The 18,671-nt window shown below is 43.2% G+C and overlaps 2 protein-coding genes across 2 annotated transcripts in view; both read left to right on the top strand.

Annotated features, from left to right (window-relative positions):
* Nucleotides 1-1,785: 1,785 nt before the first annotated feature.
* Tslp (thymic stromal lymphopoietin) lies at nucleotides 1,786-6,120 on the top strand. Its single transcript, XM_075971131.1, has 4 exons — nucleotides 1,786-2,079; nucleotides 2,788-2,823; nucleotides 3,396-3,530; nucleotides 5,339-6,120. The coding sequence occupies exons 1-4, from the start codon at nucleotides 1,786-1,788 to the stop codon at nucleotides 5,444-5,446; spliced, it is 573 nt and encodes a 190-aa protein (XP_075827246.1). The 3' UTR covers nucleotides 5,447-6,120.
* A 12,224-nt stretch (nucleotides 6,121-18,344) lies between these two features.
* Wdr36 (WD repeat domain 36) overlaps nucleotides 18,345-18,671 on the top strand; it is a 33,235-nt gene continuing 32,908 nt past the window's right edge. The window contains exon 1 of the mRNA XM_075969041.1: nucleotides 18,345-18,637. Coding sequence (XP_075825156.1) covers nucleotides 18,401-18,637 — 237 coding nt within the window. The 5' untranslated portion in view covers nucleotides 18,345-18,400. The remainder of the gene's footprint in view (nucleotides 18,638-18,671) is intronic.

The raw sequence follows: 18,671 nt of genomic DNA, 5'->3' as shown, positions 1-18,671 counted from the left end.
CAGGCTTTGGCATCTTCCCACATCACTGAGAGAAGTAGCGATGGGAAGGGGTGAGAGCATATGATGCCACGTTCCAGGCATGTTATCATAACAAGTCTAAAGCTTGCAGTGGTTCAGAAAAGTCCTTCTTGAAAGTCGGTACTTGAAGTAGATACTTTCTCACACCCTCCTGCTACCACTGCAATCTTTTATCCCTAGTCCTAATCCTAAATGCCAGAGGACTGGGTCCAGCTGTTGAAGACCTTCTGGGAAAAGTTCACCTCTGGCTACAATTTGTGCTTTTCCCCGCATCATTTACCAATCCCTGCGCTCCTTCCCTGGCTCTCAGCGTGGTCTGTGACATTTGAAGGGACTCACGTGGAGCACCCAACCTCATCTCTCTGAGCGATGACTCCTAGGAACTTCCCAAGGACCAGATTGATGCAGGCTCTGACACGCAAGAAGGGGGGGACTGAGTGCTAGGAGGGCCTGGGGCAGCCGGATGAACTCCAGCAGAGAAGGGGTTCATCTCAGCAGCTGGGGCGATTTTGGTATTCACTCCCTGCTCCCGGTACTGGCGCTGCTCCAATCAGAAGGCTTCCAGACATCCTCTCAGGCGCTCTCCCTGACTCACTTGGCTGCTCCGGTCTTGCACTCCCTTTCCTGGATCTACAAGGGTTTGAAGAACAAATCTGAACCCGCCGTCTAGACCCTTTCTCCATCCCTGCCATTGGTGCTGGGACGCAAGCCCGAGGCCACCCCAAGTTTCCCAGACTGGTTGAGGGAGGGGGATGAGAGGGCAGGGAGTCTGAGCTGCCTCAGATCAGCGGGTCAGAAGCTGTGCCTACTCCAGGAGGCTAACATGCTGGACAGGTCCCCAGCAGCTTACAGCTGAGACCAGACCTCTCTGTGCACCCTTATGAGACCCCACTAGTGCGGCATCTCCACTCTACAAACGTCTAGATAATGGAGTTGGACGCTTGACTTTATGCTTTTAGAAAATCTTTACACTTTTAAGTTGGATAAAGGAATCCCCAGTACACGAAGTGCTTCCCCTCACCACCACCACTTTGCTTTATCAAACGTAGGTGTTTGCCCTGAAGTTTTTGAAGTTGATACTCGTTGGACCTTTTGTCATACATTTCAGTTTTTCATTGTTCCTGTTCCCACTGTTTTGGCTACAATCCCCCCCCCCCACAATGCCAGTTCAATGCCTTCAGTAAAAGTTACCTTAGCCCGAGACCACACTCCTCTAAAATGTATCATGTACGAACACAGAGTTCCTCAGCAGCCATGAAGGGGGAAAGCACCAACTCAGGAGATGTTTGGGGTGTCCAGGATGGCAAAGCATCAGTCACAATCCCTTAGAGTGACTGTGGGTGGCAGGTGTTTTTCCCCAAGCAGAAAGGATCAGTCATATAAATTGCCCAGTAGGAGAAAGAAGTCAAAATGAGAGGGTGTCCATCTCTAAAAACATATCCAAGCATCATGTAACAAGTGTTTGGGGAAAAGGAGAGAGAGAGAGAGAGAGAGAGAGAGAGAGAGAGAGAGAGAGAGAGAGAGAGAATATGAGGTGTGAGGGAAATTCCTGATGATTTTGCTAATGTTAAACTTCCATAGATTTGGCTAGCCCTATTTCTTTTCTTTTACATCATCAATTTAGAATTCTATAAAGAAAGAATGACATCAAAGAAAATCATTGGCCTAGAAGAAAAGAGCCCGTAGGCGTTTAGGTGTTATATATATGGAGTCAGGAAGCACTGGAGCATCAAGGAGACTCCAACTTCAGCAGCAGCATGGGTGAATATGGACCTTGTGTGGACTGGGGAGGAGAGGGGAGGGCTGATGCCTGACACAGTCCTTGCAGGTCTAGAGGCTCTCCATGCTTGGAGGGGAGAGCTCCCTGTGAAATGGAGTTGGAACTGGGTGTTGGTGAACATTTCCTTACTATGTGTCTTTTCAGTTCTTCTCAGGGACCTCTTCATCTTGCAAGTTGTAGGGCTCGTGTTCACTTACAACTTTTCTAATTGTAACTTCAAGGAGATTTCAAATATATATTCTGAAGCAATTTACCCTGACCTGCGTAAATATTTGAATGGGGTAAGTTAAGAGACTTTTTTTTTAAGTATATATATATATATTCTCATGAAGGAAAAAAAAAGTAAATATACTTACTAGCCACAATTCAACTTTCAAGGAAAGGAAAATAATTTAGAAAAACTATCCCAAAATTTCTTAGAAGTAGGATTTCAAATACCTTGGCATATAAAATGAGTATACGCATTGCTTTTATGGAATGATCAGAGGCTGGTAATGGTTATGGATAGTGGTCTACTCCTTGCTATAAAGGGGAAATCTTGAGATAAAAGCTCAGGAGTGGGGGTAGCTAAGACGTGGAGCTGTTTTATAGCTTTCTAGCGTTCTAGATGTTTCAGGAGACTGTAATGAGACGTGGCACACTTTAATTTTTAAAATATGTAGTAGTAACTATTTCTCTATAATATAGAGTGTGAGTGAGTGGCAAGAATGAATGGCTAGAAAGCCGTTGTGGACATTTAAAAAAAATGGTCCTTTGTTGGAAGTGGCTTGTAAGGGCTAGGTGCAGGTGTACCTGCTCGGGTGGGCTAGGGCTCCCTCTGAGAGCTAGCAAAAGCAGAAAACTAAATGTTTCACCACCTTGTCCATCATATAGGGTCAAGTCACTGGGTTGCAACTACTTTCAGAGAGCTCTGGAAACCTGGAAGCAAAGGGCGGGGGAAACGTTTTTCCCTCCGACTCAGATCTTTATCCTATGTTTCTTTCTTCCAGAGCCCGTTCGACCAAATCGAGTTCTGTGAAAACTTGGTGAGTAGAGTGGTCGGCAGTGCTGGCTTTCCCTGGAGTGGCAGGCGTCCGGGAAGGGTATTGGGGAAGAGCCCCAGGCCGTTGCTGAGCTCCAGGAGATGCTGGCTGCTGAGCCGATAGGAGACATCTGGGCCGCCAGAGAGAGGCTCCAGACAGTCTAGGACGCCACTTCTCGGTTTAGAAGGAGAAAACCCCGTTGGCGGAGTAAGATTGCAGTAGGAACCCGTTTCTGTCCCGGGAAGAAAGGCCAATGGGAAACCCGGAGGAACGAAGTCGAAATACCTCCGCGGGTCCCGGGGCATCTACTGTCAGCGCTGCCTCTTGACAACCTCCTCGGAGGCTGGGCGGAGCCAACTGGGGAGGAAACCCTTCCAGTAGGCGCTCTCGGCTACTCTTGCCAGGCTCCTCCCTCCTGTGGGTTGATTCCATTTTCCTCTCTCAACCCAGACTCTGGATTCTGATTCCAGACACCCCCGTCGTGTCTTCCGTTCCTCTCCCTTTCTGCCTCTTTTCATTCAGTTTTTAATTTCTGTCATTTTCTTTGTTCTCTGAACTCTGCCGCTTGTGAGCAGACAGATTGTCTCGCGAAAATCGAGTACCATACTCTCAATCCTATCCCTGGCTGCCCGTCACTCCCCGAGAAAACATTCGCGTTGAGAACGAAAGGGACCCTCACTAAACATTGCTCAGGATACAGTGAAACTCAGGTAAGCCCAAAGCATCAGATGCTAACTTTGCAATGGATGGAGAGAAAGGAACCTTGACTTAAAACCTGGGGCTTCAAGTGCAGTGATTCTGATTTTATCTTTTCGGGAGCAAATGAGCCGAGTAGTCTGTCGAGCTTAACTTAACAGAGAAACCCAAACATAGTCCGCCTCTACTATATTATTGTTGGTCTTTGGCTTGAATTTTGGTTCCAAATCTAAGTCGATGTTTTAAAGTGTGATCAGTGATCCTCTCTCCTATGTTAGCAGATTGTCCTCCTGGCTCCTTAAATATGACAGTTCAAACACCCATGGGGTACACAATCCGTGCATCCAAAATTCCTGGGTAGAGTGCCCCTTACAGGGTGGTTGTTCATTCTCTGCCTAGACAGCCACTTTGTAGTAATGTGCTTTTCCTTAACATTTACATCAATCTCGACCCTACTCCACTTCATCCACTTCACTGGCTTGTGGGTGGAATTGCAATCTCCTTTCATATAATATTTGTGTGTGCAGTCAGATAGCAATGAGCAGAGAATTTAGAGCAGGAACTCCAAGGGCAGCCTGCCTGACTGAGCTGCAGAGCTGTGGATAAAGTACTTAGCCTAGGGTAAGGATGGTATTATTGCATCCTAGGCAGGGCTATTATGGGAATAAAATGAGTCAGCACATGTGAAAGCGCTTCGAACAGTGCCTGGCACACAGGAGTAGTTTCTCAATGTTTCCTTCACTTGGCAAGTAGAGTGTTTGCCTTCATGATGACATGCTTAAGAAAAATAGACATATGTAGTGTGTGTGCAGCCAAATATACGTGTGTAGATACACATGTAAACTTGTTAACTTGATAGACTTTGGCTGCCTGTAACTCGAATGTAATTGTAAAGAAGACTGCTGTGTTTTAGGGCTTCAAGACTGAACCCATAGAGTTCAATCAGGCTGGAAGCGGAAGCCACCTAGGTTGAGCTTGCATGAGAAAAAAAGAACTAGGCAGCCATATGGGAAGCCTGCTTGGCTCTCTGCCTTCTTTTCACAGAGACCCTAACCAATCTGTGGAGAGACAAAATATAATTTATCAGTAGATCCAGAACCCAGGTTACAGACCTGATTAAATCTGTAGACTTTGTGTGGAAAGGGGAGAACCTGGAGGAGTCCATGGGAGCATCTTCCCAGCCTAAGGGTGAAGCCAGAGAAGACTATAAGAGTACTGTTTAATAACCCAGGAAATTCTATCTTTAGGAGGCTCAGTCTGTCACAACTCCAGGGCAAATTCATTTGAAGACCTAACAAGTATCCTCTTCAAAGTGGGCCTTTAGGTATCTAGTGGGGTGGATATGTGGGCAAGAAAACTTGGGTTTCGAAGAACAGACTGAGTTTGTTGAATTACACCTACCAAGACACAAAAAGGCAGCTCGTGCCCTCTGGGAGCTTATCTTGTCAAAGAGATCATGAAATCGCAATTTTACCCTTTCATTTAATTATGCAATATATAGCTAATGTTTCTTATGTATAAAACTCTGTATTCAGTGTCTGGGGGAATACCCGTGATGCAACAGCAGTGCGAGCCAAGTGAAATGACACCTACTCTGAAGTGCAGAAGAGTTTCAGATAGAAGTCTATGAGCCATTAGCAGAGGCTTTATGGAGGAGGTGCTGAGAGAGGCAGGGCATTTCTTTGGAGAAGCACATGCAATCATACAGTGAATAAGTATTTGGGGGATTTCTTGGGAAAGGGATATAAATAGAAACAAACTCTCACTCACCAGTTGTGAAAGGTAGCAAAACTAACGATGAGTGTTTTCTCCTACTCCATAGAGAAACAATACCCTGGACATGGAGCAAGACGTCAAAAGCATCTGCCTGAATCAAACCTCACAAATACAGTGGTTGTGGTTTTCTTTCGTTCAAATTCCAAAAGATTAAACTCACCTTTCATTTTAGAGTATGGACATATATTGTGGTTTTAGTAGGTATAGTACTAAGGGTGTGACATTTAAAAGAACACTATTGTTTAATCTTAAATTGCAGCAGGGATTCTTAACTTATTTATGGCGAACTGCTGTTGTTTAGTGTAGATGCTTTGATGGGAGATGAGCGCGGCCACTCCAGTGTCAATGGAAATGCCTGTACTGTTAATGACCACCTCCTGAGCAGGTTCTCTCCTCTGTGCCTGCAGATACCTACTCTAGGGCAGGCCTAAAGTGTAGTAGGGAAGGGAACTGAAGGTGGGAAACAAGTTGGAACCAATGACAGCATCTAAACCCTGTTTAAAAGTAAGACCATTTCTATCTGTAATGATTCTCCTAACATTCTTACACTAAAATGTTACTAAGAAGAAAATGAGAGCAAAGGAAGTTATGCAAGCAGTTACTGCTACAGTGAAGCAGTCTGAAAGAAGCTTCCAAACCTTCACAGTCACTGCCGTGGCTGCACTGTAAATCCAGCTGTGGAAAATGTCCGTCAGGCAAGAGGGGCTATGGGAGCAGATCAGATCCTAAAGTGCCTTTGTCCGGCTACGAGATTTATATTTAAAGTTGTATATAATATATTTCTATTTATTTCATGAACACTTTTAAAAACATACATGCTGCTTTGTAACTGACATATTTCTTAATAAAAATAAGTCTCAAGTTACGTTCTTGTGAATGGCGTTTTTAAATTGGTTAAGCAATTTTCACACAGCGACGTCACTGTTGTTCAGATCTTTATTTCCGTTCACACCAACATCCCATTGGCCATGCTTCCTTTTATTTGCTCCCGACCCTCCCATGGATCTTCATGGATGGCTGACATATTTAGCCACATGATTGGAGGGCATCATTTTCTCACGTCCTTTTGTGCTAGCCACTCTTTTCCACCATGGACCTTCCCTTGCCTCGGTATAGACAAAACAGGCAAAAGTAAACAGTGGGTGTTAAACGCTTTCCAGCGCACCTGTTGTGAAGTACTCTCTCCTTCACCCTCAGGTCCTCTGAGCACGGGTGGGAAATGCCAAGGTCGAGCCAAGTAAGGGTATGTGGAAACAGCTTATTCCACAGTCCCATCCCCAAGTAGAGATGTCCACCTGAAAACTGTTTTGGGTGCTGAAGCTAAGCCGTCTAAGAAAATAAAAAGTCAAATGTCCCCAAACCTGTCTTATTCACCAAAGAGGAGCAAACAGTTAGCATTCAGTTAAGAAGTGTCCATTGTGAGCACCCAGTAACTAGTTAAGAAGTGCCCACTGTGAGCACCCAGTAACTAGTTAAGAAGTGTCCATTGTGAGCATCCAGTAACTAGTTAAGAAGTGTCCATTGTGAGCATCCAGTAACTAGTTAAGAAGTGTCCATTGTGAGCATCCAGTAACTAGTTAAGAAGTGTCCATTGTGAGCATCCAGTAACTAGTTAAGGAAGAGCCTACCGTGAGCATCCAGTAACTAGTTAAGGAAGCGCCTACTGTGAGCATCCAGTAACTAGTTAAGGAAGAGCCTACTGTGAGCATCCAATAACTAGTTAAGAAGTGCCTACCGTGAGTATCCAGTAACTAGTTAAGAAAATGCCTACTGTGAGCAAAGGCTTCTGGGCTGAGGCTTGTGCTGAATACTTAGATATGAAAGCAAGTAAGATGGAGCCTGTATCCAGAGGAGCTCAGAGTGGAGCTGAATAAGCAGCCATCAATAGTCCTTAATAAATTGACCAGTGTTGGCCAGTTAGTTTTCTTTTGCTTGGAGCTAAATCAGGACAGGCACACTTCTGAAAGTCTTCATCTAGATTTTTTTCCCCAGAGTGTTAAGTGTCATCCTAAGAAAAACTCCAATGAATCCAGAAAAAGACAGAATTCAGTGACTTTCTGAATACAAGTTGTGAAGAACTTATAGTTTAAATATGCCGACACTATCTTACTAGAAGTACATCCTACCTTTTATTAAACCATGAGGAAAAAGTAACTATTTTTCTTACATGCTTAGACCCAATTACCCAAAACTCTCTACATATAAAGAATAACCCTGCGCATTAGACCAGGGAACACCATCGAGCTGTTCTAGGGTTTCCAGTGTTCTCTCTTTTCCAGTACTCAATTTGTGTGAGTGTTAGTTACAGTTTTAGGAAGACAGTCTGAGGGCTCAAGGTCCAGTAAGTGATGGCCTGTTGTGGTTATCTGAGTTCAATCCCCAGAATGCACATAAAGATGGAAGAAGAAAAGCAACCCTACAAAGTTGTCTTCTTATCTCCACATATATTCCATGGAGTGCATACACATACATGTACACACACACACACACACACACACACACACACACTATTCATACATAGCAAATAACTAAAAAATATCATCTGCAGGCTAGAAATGTAGGTCGAGTGTCAAAGCATGTGTCTGCCATGTTCAAGACCTTGGGTTCAATCTTTAGCAGCACCCCCCCACACACACACACACAGCTCAGAAACAAAAATGGGAAACAAGAATATCATCTGACTGGTATTGCAATGTTTAAATATAGCTGCATTTTATAAAATCCATTCTTTGCAGAGGACCAACTGATCAAGTTGCACTGACTGTCACTATGAAAATGTTTCATGTTTAGGTGTAAACATGAAAGCAATAGGTTGTACTTGAGGATAGAAAACTAATTAAACATCGTTAAGTCTTAGATTCTGCACCTCTGAAGATAACGCTTCTAGCAGCTTTGGTTCATAGGAGTCAGACCACATAATAATTACAGGGCCCTTGGCAATGCTAAGGGAAAGACTTGAAATGTCATGATTCCGACGCTTCTTTGAACACAAAGGGTGACCCAGGTGAGGAGCTCTGAAACAGAGAAGGTGCAGAAACTGGCAAGTCTCTGCCTTGGGGCTGTTTTGTCTATTGTGGCTTTGATGGAAAGAAGACTGGGGTTTTTAAGTGTAACACTGTTGAGAGCCTTGCAATTTTGACTTCTACCAGGTTGCTAGAGTTTTTAGGACAGAATACCAAAAGAAAAAGGTACACTGAGGAGGAAACCTGGAGAACTTTGGAAGATAACTCTTGTTGTTAGGGACAGCGCTTAAAAGCATATGCCTTGAGAAAGTTACATAAGAGAGGAAGAAATAATCAAACAATTAGAGGAAACAGCGCCCATTGCTACTCCAAGCCAGCTAAATGGCCTGTCACCAGGAAAATTGAAAAATGTTGTAACCCATTAAGCTATGAGTAGGGTACTGAACTGGTTAGTTTGTTGTCAACTTAACATAAACTAGAGTCATCAGAGAGGAGGGAGCCTCAATTGAGGAAATGCCTCCAGAAGATCCAACTGTACCCCGAAGTTGTGAGCATGCTCCCTATGTGTCATGTGGCAGCATGGGTGGGGAGAGGCCCTCCACCTCCACACCTATCATTGCATTACAGATGGGAGAGCTGACCCTGAGGTCAGAAGGGCAGGTGAGCTGCCCCTGCCTGTCACCAGCTGTGGACCTTCGGAGAGCAGGCCCTGCACCCTGCTGCGGCAGCACAATAGAGCCAACCCCATTGGCAGAGGTGTGGGCAATCCTGCCCCGATATTATGGGCATGAAAGAGCTGTCCCCATTACTCACCTGTCATGGGCAGGAGAGAAATGTCCTCTCTCCTTCTCATCAATGCCTGAGGCAAGTGGGAGAACTGGCCCTGAGGTCTTAAGACTGGGAGAGCTAATCCTGCCTCTCATCTACTGAACTCGGAAGAGTGGCCCCTGCCTGAGCAACACACTAGAGCTGGCCCTGAAGGTGTGAGGGTAGGAGATCCGACTCTGAGGATGTGAAAGCAGAACTGGCCTTGCCCTCTGCTCATCACTGCAGAGGGTGAATTCGCCAAGCAATGCAGGAGAGCTCATTTTGGTGGTGAGGACATGAGAGAGCTGAGCTGGTGGGCTGACAAACCCTGCAACTACCCAAGTCCAGAACCAGGGTTATGGGTTGGCCCACCCCAATATTCATCCCATCTATGATCTGCTGGAGCATGTGAAGGTACTGGTCCTACAGACCCAAAGTTTCAGGATTTCTACAACACAGGGCAACAGCAGGATAACCAAGACGTGTCCCAGTGAGGATCCAGCATCAGTAGTGTAGCAGAAACCAGAGACCCCAAACCAGACCAATGACTCTTTGCAATGAACACTTGCAAGCAAAGCCACATAGACAAAAAGGTTTACTGCAAGGTTCACTCTGTTATACTACAGTTTCCATGATGAGATTTCCCCCCCCTTTCTTTTCTTTTTTCTTTTTCTCCTAAATTTCACTGGGGGTTGCTGCAAGGACAGAGGGCAGCTATGTGGGGACAGGAAATGAATGGGATTGAGATACGTGGTGTGAAAGACAAAGAATAAATAAAAAGAAGAGCCAGTATTTTAAAAATCCAACTGTAGGGCATTTTCTTAATTAGTGATCAGTTAGGAGGGTCCAATCCTGGTGGTCCTGGGATCTATAAGCAAGCAGGCTGAGCAAGCCATAAGAGACAAGCCAGTAAGCAGCATGGCTTCTGCATCAGCTCCTGCCTTCAGGTTCCTGCCCTGCATGAGTTCCTGTCTTGTCTTCCTTGAGTGAAGAAGCCAAATAGACTCTTTCTTTCCCAGTTTGCTTTGGGGTCATGGTGTTTCATCACAGAAATAGAAACCCTAAACAAGACAGGTGCTTACAAACACCTTACGTTTGCATGAAAGTGTAAATAGCCAAAGCTTCAATAATCTTACCTAATGAATATAAAAACAAGGCTTAAAAGAACCGGTTCCTAAGTATCTTAGCTGTATTCCACATCAACCGCGAAGGATGCTTATGAAGTTAATAATGCTTCACACATATGCCCACACAAAGATACACATACAGCATTAAAAATAAATATTTAGAGAACAAAAGAAAAAAGGAAGAGGAAAAAATATGAAAGAATCTTGAGAGCAGAAACTTGGTAAGAACCATTGTGTCCTATTAGGCATGGTGGCACACCCTTTATCTGGAGACTGAAGCAGGCAAATCTTTGTGTGTTCAAGACCAGCTTGGTTGACACAATGAGTTCCAGGAATCTAGGACTAAGCAATGAGACTCTGTCTCAAAACTAAGGGAGAAAGTATGGTCCTTGGTTGGTATAAAAGGTACTACTGACTCAGAACTAGCATAGGAGTTAGAATTGATAGGTTGAACAATAAAATAATTACTATAACTCTTTCAAAATGGTCAGGGAACATAGAAGATCCAAACTTAGCTTCTAGATATGAAAATCACAGTGTGTACAGTAAATACACAGCAAATAGTCTTAACCGGAGGTTGGGTATTGAAATATTAGAATTAAAGATGTGCTAACAAAACTATCCTAAAGAAAACTCATATGGAAAATAACTAAAAATGAAAAGACTATCGGTGAGCCCTGAAACAATCGGAAGTGCCTAATCTATGTGTAGGAGGAGTGTCTCAAAGAGTTCAGTAAGAGGAACAGAAAAAAAAATAGAGAAGGAAGCATTGGTTCTTGTTTCCAGTTTGATAAGTCCCTAACCCTGCCATTCCAAGAAGCTTTCTAGAGTACAGGAAGCAAAACTGCCATGATGCTCAAAGGGTCAAGTTGCTCAAAAGCAGAAAATACTAATATCATTGGCTAGAGTTATAAATGTCTTCAGAATATCTTTCTTGAAACGTTTTCCCAAAGTCTTTGATTCTACTTCTTTGATCGTTTCTGCTATGGTCTGCTTTTTTTCACAAGCTATCCCACGGTAATAAACATTAAGTAACCTTAATTACTGACATCCACCAGTTAACCTCTGGTAGGTTGCACAGTGTAGGCCCATATTTCTATATGGCATGGCAGCCAAGCCATCAAGCCATAGGCCACACCTGAGATGGGTAGTTGTGGACATGACAAAAGGCCATTCACCTGGTTACCTAGGAGACAAAATGCTAATGTATTTCACTCTCAGTTAAGTTATGATATTAAGACTGTTTGGAGAATAAACAGAGAAATTCTTCAGGATGTGAATGCAGGATATCATGAGGGATCTCTGAGAATCTCCCTCCCGATGAAATAATGTGAGTTATGTCTTTATTCCTGACACCTCCACGCCGGTCCAGAGAGAGATAGTTTATGTTTGGGTCTGGTCGAGAGAAATAATTGAAAGACCGGGCTAGCACTGAACCCCAACAGCACAGCTGGGATAATCCTTGTGCATATTCTGCTATTCTTTTATTATTATTATTATTATTATTATTATTATTATTATTTGATCTTCAATTGCATTACCTTTATTTTAGCTTAATTTTTAATTAAAATATAATTACATCATTTTCTCCTTCCCTTTCCTCCTCCCAGCTCCTCCTATACTACCAATCTCTCTCAAATTCATGAATTCTTTTCTTTTATTATTAATACTAAATCTGTAATATGTATATATATATACATAAATATGTATGTTCAACTTGCTTCATCATTTAGTGTTGCTAGTAAGTATGTAATTTTAAGACTATCACTTGGTATTAGACAACCAAATGAGTGCTCATCTCTCAGAAGACTAATTTTCTTGCTCTCTGCTTTCCTTACTTGCTCATAGTCCTTTGTCTAGGGGTAGGACCCCATGAGGCTGTCCCCTTCCATATAAGCTAGTCTATTGTGCTGTCCTTGTCCAAGCCTTGTTGAGACCATCATATTGCTGGGTGAAGCGTCTCTGTCATTTCTAGGAGACACAATCTGAAGTAAAGGCTAAGATTATCATTGATACAACCAGTACTTAAATATCTGAATCAAACTTGTGATATTTACACTGATATTATAGATGTAAGAAAAAAATAGTGAGTAAAGCACCCATTGTAGAACAACTAACACATCAATATCTGGCTTAGTTCCAAGCCTTGCATTTTCCATTACTTGAGTGTAAATTTGTAGTGTTCTCTACCAAGTGATGAATGTACACATTCCCTAACTAGTAGATGCTATAGTCATGTTTTTCATCAGGTCTTATAACAATTCTTCCTTATGAGCCCATTCTCTCTTTGATTACTCAAGGACTGATTTGGTATATGCCAGTCTAGGTGTTCCCAATAACCTTGTTTGCAGAAGTGAAGTCACTGGATTACAACTAATAGACATATGAAGTTCCCTTGACATGAGTCTTTTGCAGAGTGAGCATATGAACAAGTTTTCTCCTTCATATAAGTTTTGTGGGAACTCTGAAAAGAAGAAGGGATAGAGGATGGAAAAATTCCATTCTGTGTGCAAAGACATGTACACTGATAATTACAACTGATGGGTATCTTAAGATTGGCATTGAGGTGAGTTTCTAAATGCATAGCTTTCAGGTGGAAAGAATATGAGCTTTTAAAGTATAAATGAACAAGTATGTTAATCATATTTAAAGTATGTAGTCTTGCTCTTTCTCTTCCGGTCGCAGGCGCTTCGGGAGCCGCCGATTACCGTCCAACCATGGCCAAGTCCAAGAACCACACCACACACAACCAGTCCCGGAAATGGCACAGAAACCGCATCAAGAAACCCCGGTCACAAAGATACGAATCTCTCAAGGGGGTTGACCCCAAGTTCCTGAGGAACATGCGCTTTGCCAAGAAGCACAACAAGAAAGGCCTGAAGAAGATGCAGGCAAATAATGCAAAGGCCATGAGCGCACGTGCGGAGGCCATCAAGGCCCTGGTGAAGCCCCAGGTGGTGAAGCCCAAGGTGCCAAAGGGCCCCACCCGCAAACTCACCCGTCTGGCTTTAATTGCTCACCCCAAGCTTGGGAAGCGGATTAGAAGCTACATGGCCAGGGGTCGTAGGCTCCAAAAAACAAAGCCCAAGGTTCAAGCCAAGGCAGAGGCCTCAGCTGCAGCTCAGGCTCCCAAAGGTGCCCAGGCCCCTGTGAAGGCCCCATAAAAAAGGTCGCAGTCTGCCAGTGTGAAGACAGATGGACTGGTGTGAACACCTACACAGTATTTGCAGATGTTCAGGACCTTGTGCTGTTTTTACAAATAAACTTGAGGCAAGTTCTGTTAAAAAAAAAAATAAAAAAAAATAAAGTATGTAGTCTTGTCTTGATTTCTCATTTTGTGAGCTAATTGGATGATTAATTTTGAATTACCTTTGTGATTTTATTATCTACTGTCAACAGCTATGAATACCAAACAAAGTTAAATTAAGTTTGATGTAAGAAGTAATTTTACATGAAGTTATGAAAGTCTCTTGGTTCTTGTCTTCTTGAAAGCACTAAGTCAAGGGACATAGACAACTTAAGTAGAAGTTTATATAGCAAAGCTAAGTGGAGGGAGGGAACACTCCAATGAGACATTGGAGAGAACTTCCCCAAGATGGTGAGCAGCCCATTTCATTATGGATTTGAAAACAAACCAAAACAAACTCAAGAGTCAGGATATAACTAAGTGGTAGAGTCTTTGCCTGGCATGAATTTCACCACACACACATAACAAATCATAAAAATTTGAGAGTTGAAGTAAATGGTTTGTAGGATTTAATCACAATAATACCTCTCATGGAAATTGGCCAAAAAGAAGCATTTTCTACAGTTCCCAGACTTCAGAGAAAAGTCACCATTATACCTTATTAAATACACAGCCTCTGATACAGGGTTTTGAGAGTGACAGGACCTTTCATGGTTTAGTTGTTTGTAACCCAACATCATAGAGTTCTTGACACTCCTAGTCACCAAAGATCGACCTGGTCCAGTGGATTTGGGTTCCTTGGGTCACAAACATGGATGGTAGTGGAATTTTCATGTGAAATGGAAGTATGCAAAGTGTAAGTAAGCTTTATTGACGGTGGTTATAGAAAAATGGGAAAGATGAGAAATTGAAGAAAAGTGGAAAATTGGAAAAACAGTGGAACTCCCAAGAGTAGGAGAGCTTCCCAGAATAGGGTATACAATTGAATTCCTCGCCTTGAGTTTTCTAAAAATAGATTTTAATTAAACCATAATTACATTAATTTTCCCCTTCCCCTTTTCCCTTCAGCTCCTGCCAAATCCTTTTCCCAACTCCTCCCATGTCTCCCTCACTCTCGGAATGATAGTTTCTTTTTCTTAGATTGTTATAAGTATGCACAAATATATAAATCCAGCTTGCTGACTCTGTTTTTATTGATTGTGTAAATATGGTTTCAGGGATGATCATTAGAATTTCATAGTACTACAATAGACACAGGACGAACGCTGAGGTAATTTGAGGTTGGTTAGTTAGTTCTTTGTGTTATTATGGGACAAGTCATGGAGGACTTGCACAGTTCATGCATATTCCCAAACAAGGAGAGGATCGGGTGCTGTTCATGATCTTCTTAGCTGGGATGGCACAAACTCTGTCCATCTCTAACTTTTGTGTTACCTACTGACCTTGACCATCTGTACTCAAGCCACTAACTAGCTCTAGCTGGTATTGGCAAGGTTGACCTCACAGTTATCTTTCTGCCAGAGAAATGGACTATTCCCCTTTATTTTCACAGTTACACGACCAGCTTGTAGCTTCATCACGACAGTGAGTTAACTCTATCCCAGCCGTCGGTAGCTGCAGTCTTTCTTGGTTACCTCATATACACATACTTCAAGGTTTGCTCCTTGTCTATGCGATAGTCTAGAAGAGTCTCCTAGATGGAAGCTTCTTGCTAGAACCCATTCTTATTGACAGTTTTGTCTGTTACAATTAGCTACATGAGAAGCGAGGATATATAAAAGAACAATAATACCTAATCTCTCTTCTTCAAAAGCTTTTGAGGGAGATGGTCATGCTCTTATCACTGGCCCTTAGCCCTGCCCTGTTACAGCTATCAACTTGGATATCTCATACCTAGCTAGAAGCCTTCCTTTTCATCTTTCTTGGTGCATCAGACTCTGCCATTTTAACCCTTAACCTTTCTTTCACCTATAGCCTCTATTCTTGTTGCGACACAAGTGAGTAACTTGCAGCTTTCATCATCAGTTCCTTTTCCATACTACATACAGAAAACTAGCTCCTGTATCACCTGTGTGTTGCTTGTACCATGGCACAGGTGCATGGGCTCACGCAGGTCCATGAAATGAAGTCTCAGAGCCACTTTGAGAATGAATTTAGCCTTAGCAGCTGCAGCACCAAACCTCAGCCTTGGTGGACTAAAGCAATTTCTTTAGGCTTCTTGCGTTTTATTATTTTATATTTATTTTAGTTAGTAGATTTTCATATGCTCAAAACAACCTGAATGAAGCTTCCAAAGATGCAATGCCAAGTGCAAATATCTGGGTACCATAGGCTTCGTATCCATGGGAAGCTCTCAGAGAAGATTCACATAGGACAACAAAAGCTATCTGTAACACAAAGGGTGGATTAGGGCTGGGTGCTAACTCTGGAGCTAAGCCAGGTATGGCCCAGCAGGGGTTGCTTGCAATTCCTCTGGCACCAGGCCAGCACGACATTCTGCCACACCTGTGTGTTGGAAATACAGACTTGACTTATTAGGCAAATATCTTATTTCCATCCCAGTTGACAATTTCCCAGTATAATGTTTGCTACTGATGCAACTACTCAACTAATGACAGACAGACAAGCTCATACATGCTCCATTACCAGAGGGATAGGGGGACAACCAGAAAGAAAAAGTCCTCACAGAGAAGAGTGTTGGACTGAAAACAGAAAGAATTGATAGGTAATACTAGCTTTCTCACTAATTACATACAGCCCACAGCAGTTCACTTATGAAATGAGGAAGTAAATTAAAAAGACATAGAAACCTTAGCCGGGCGGTGGTGGCGCACGCCTTTAATCCCAGTACTCAGGAGGCAGAGGCAGGCGGATCTCTGTGAGTTAGAGGCCAGCCTGGTCTACAAGAGCTAGTTCCAGGACAGGCTCCACAGCTACAGAGAAACCCTGTCTCAAAAAAAAAATACATATGTAATTGTTGATTGCATAGATCTCCCATCCTTCAACTGTCTGTGACCTCCTCTCCTTCTTCCTCTTTTTGAAATTTTGTGCTGATCTGGATTTGGCACTGAACAATTTTGCAAATTTGAGCAAGTCACTTGACTTCAATAAACAAGTGTTCTCCTTTATGAAACAGTAGCATAGATTTTGGTCCAAACACCACCTGAGAGAGTTTGATGATATTAAGGAAAATGGCTGTCAAATGTCTTGTATACTGTATAGTCCTGGCTAGCAAAGTTTTCAAACCTTTCCACGAAATTAAAATCATGTATTGAAAAGTTTTTGCTTCCAATAATAAAAATAATATTTTTACACCTAATTTGAAAACTTTATCTTTTTTTTTACTGTGGATGTGTACTTCTAAAAAGTTTTTTCACATAATATATTTTGATTCTCCTAACTCTTCCCAGATCCTCCACACCTCCCTACTTATGCAACTTCAGGTGTGTTTGTGCTCTCTCTCTCTCTCTCTCTCTCTCTCTCTCTCTCTCTCTCTCTCTCTCTCTGTGTGTGTGTGTGTCTCTCTGTCTCTCTGTCTCTGTCTCTCTCTCTCTTTCAAAAAAAAATGAAAATCAAAAGAGACAACCAAACTAAAGAGAAAGAAAAAAAGGCCAATATGCAAAACACTATATATACCAAAACAAAACAAAAAGTACATTAAAAAAAAACATGGTGTCTGTTTTGCATTGATCAACTACTGCCCCGGAGAGCGTGGTGGAGATACACAGTGAGGCCCCTGTAGAAACCTGGTTCTCCTTTTTCCAGAAGGTATCAATCACAAATAGTTTCTTGGTTATGGGTGGGACTTTGTGTTCCCTTCCTCTAAGTGATAGCCATACAGGACCTATTCAGAAAAGTTTTAAATTATACAAATATTTAGGCTGGTGGTGGTGCGCCATGCCTTTAATTCCAGCACTTGGGAGGCAGGGGCAGGTTGGCCTTGAAATCTCAGAGGTCCGCCTGTCTCCGTCTCCTCTGCTGTGATTAAAGGTGTGTGTCACCACAAAGACTAAAATGATGAATTCTCACATTATTTCACAGCTTTAACAATTATCAATCTTATTTCAACTAAATCTAAATCTACTTCCATTCCCAATTACCCTGAAGAAAATCCTTTGTTTGTTTGTTTGTTTGTTTGTTTCCGAGACAGGGCTTTGTAGCTTTGCAGTCTGTCCTGGAACTAGCTCTTGTAGACCAGGCTGGCCTCGAACTCACAGAAATCTGCCTGCCTCTGCCTCCCAAGTACTGGGATTAAAGGCATGCGCCATAAAGTAAATTCTTACACTTTATATTGGTTTTCCAATCTGATCGCTCTGTTTAGTTCAAGATGGTGTAGAATCTACTATGTAGCCCAGGTTGGCCTCCATACATCATCCTCCCTCCTTCTACCTGCTGCTGCTGAGATTACAGGCATGTGTCACAACTGTTACATCGTACATGTGTACATATGTCAGTGTGTATGCTCAACCCATAAAGAATTTAAAAAAAAACACGATATTACTACCAATTAAAATTAACTTCAATTGTCTGTGTGTTTGTTTATAGAGAGGGTCTATCTATGAAGCCCTGGCAGTCCTGGAACTCTCTATGTAGACCAGGCTGGCCTCCACCTCAGAGATCCGCCTGCCTCTGCCTCCCTGAGTGCTGGGATTAAAGACTTTATCTACTACGCCCGGCTTTAATTTCAACGTTTTAACAAATATCCCGTGGTCTCTTGTTTTTGCACTTTTTATAATCCCAGTTTTAGCCTTTCCCATTTGTCATTAAAGTCCTTCCCGAACTATTGGGTATTTTACTTCAGTGACCCTTCAGAGTGATTCCCCGCTATCAACAGGAAAGGGACGCCAAGGCGACACCAACCAGAAAAAAAAAAAAAAATGCGACTCGCGGAACCCAAGTTGCACCTGGCCTGCGGGCTCCGGGAGGAGATACTTTTGTGTTACACCGAAGCCGGGCCGTGCTAGCGCAATTGGCGCCGGATCCCGGAAGCACTCCTCACGCACTGCTCCGGCGTGGGATCCTCCATGAGGCAAGCCGCAGCACCCGGTGAGCACTTTCCACCCGGCCGCGAGCCGAGCGGAACCCCGGCTGAGGCGGAGATGGAGAGCGAGGTGGAAGGCCGCACGGCCAGCGCGCTGTTCGCAGGGTTCCGGGCCTTGGGACTGTTCAGCAACGACGTTCCCCACGTGGTGCGGTACAGCGCGCTCAAGCGCCGCTTCTATGTGACGACTTGCGTGGGCAAGAGCTTCCACACGTATGACGTGAGTGATTTCCTCCACCCGCTTCCCAGGAACC

This window comes from Microtus pennsylvanicus, chromosome 4 (assembly GCF_037038515.1).
Source record: "Microtus pennsylvanicus isolate mMicPen1 chromosome 4, mMicPen1.hap1, whole genome shotgun sequence".
Classification (NCBI taxonomy): domain Eukaryota; kingdom Metazoa; phylum Chordata; class Mammalia; order Rodentia; family Cricetidae; genus Microtus; species Microtus pennsylvanicus.
The sequence above is the reverse complement of the archived record's forward strand: the minus strand, read 5'-3'. Positions and strand labels throughout refer to the sequence as shown.

Coding starts and splice junctions, on each gene's coding strand:
- Tslp (XM_075971131.1), top strand. CDS start 1,786: ATGGACCTTGTGTGGACTGGGGAGGAGAGGGGAGGGCTGATGCCTGAC. Junction 2,080..2,787: donor TGCGTAAATATTTGAATGGG/GTAAGTTAAGAG, acceptor TCTTTCTTCCAG/AGCCCGTTCGACCAAATCGA. Junction 2,824..3,395: donor TCGAGTTCTGTGAAAACTTG/GTGAGTAGAGTG, acceptor GCTTGTGAGCAG/ACAGATTGTCTCGCGAAAAT.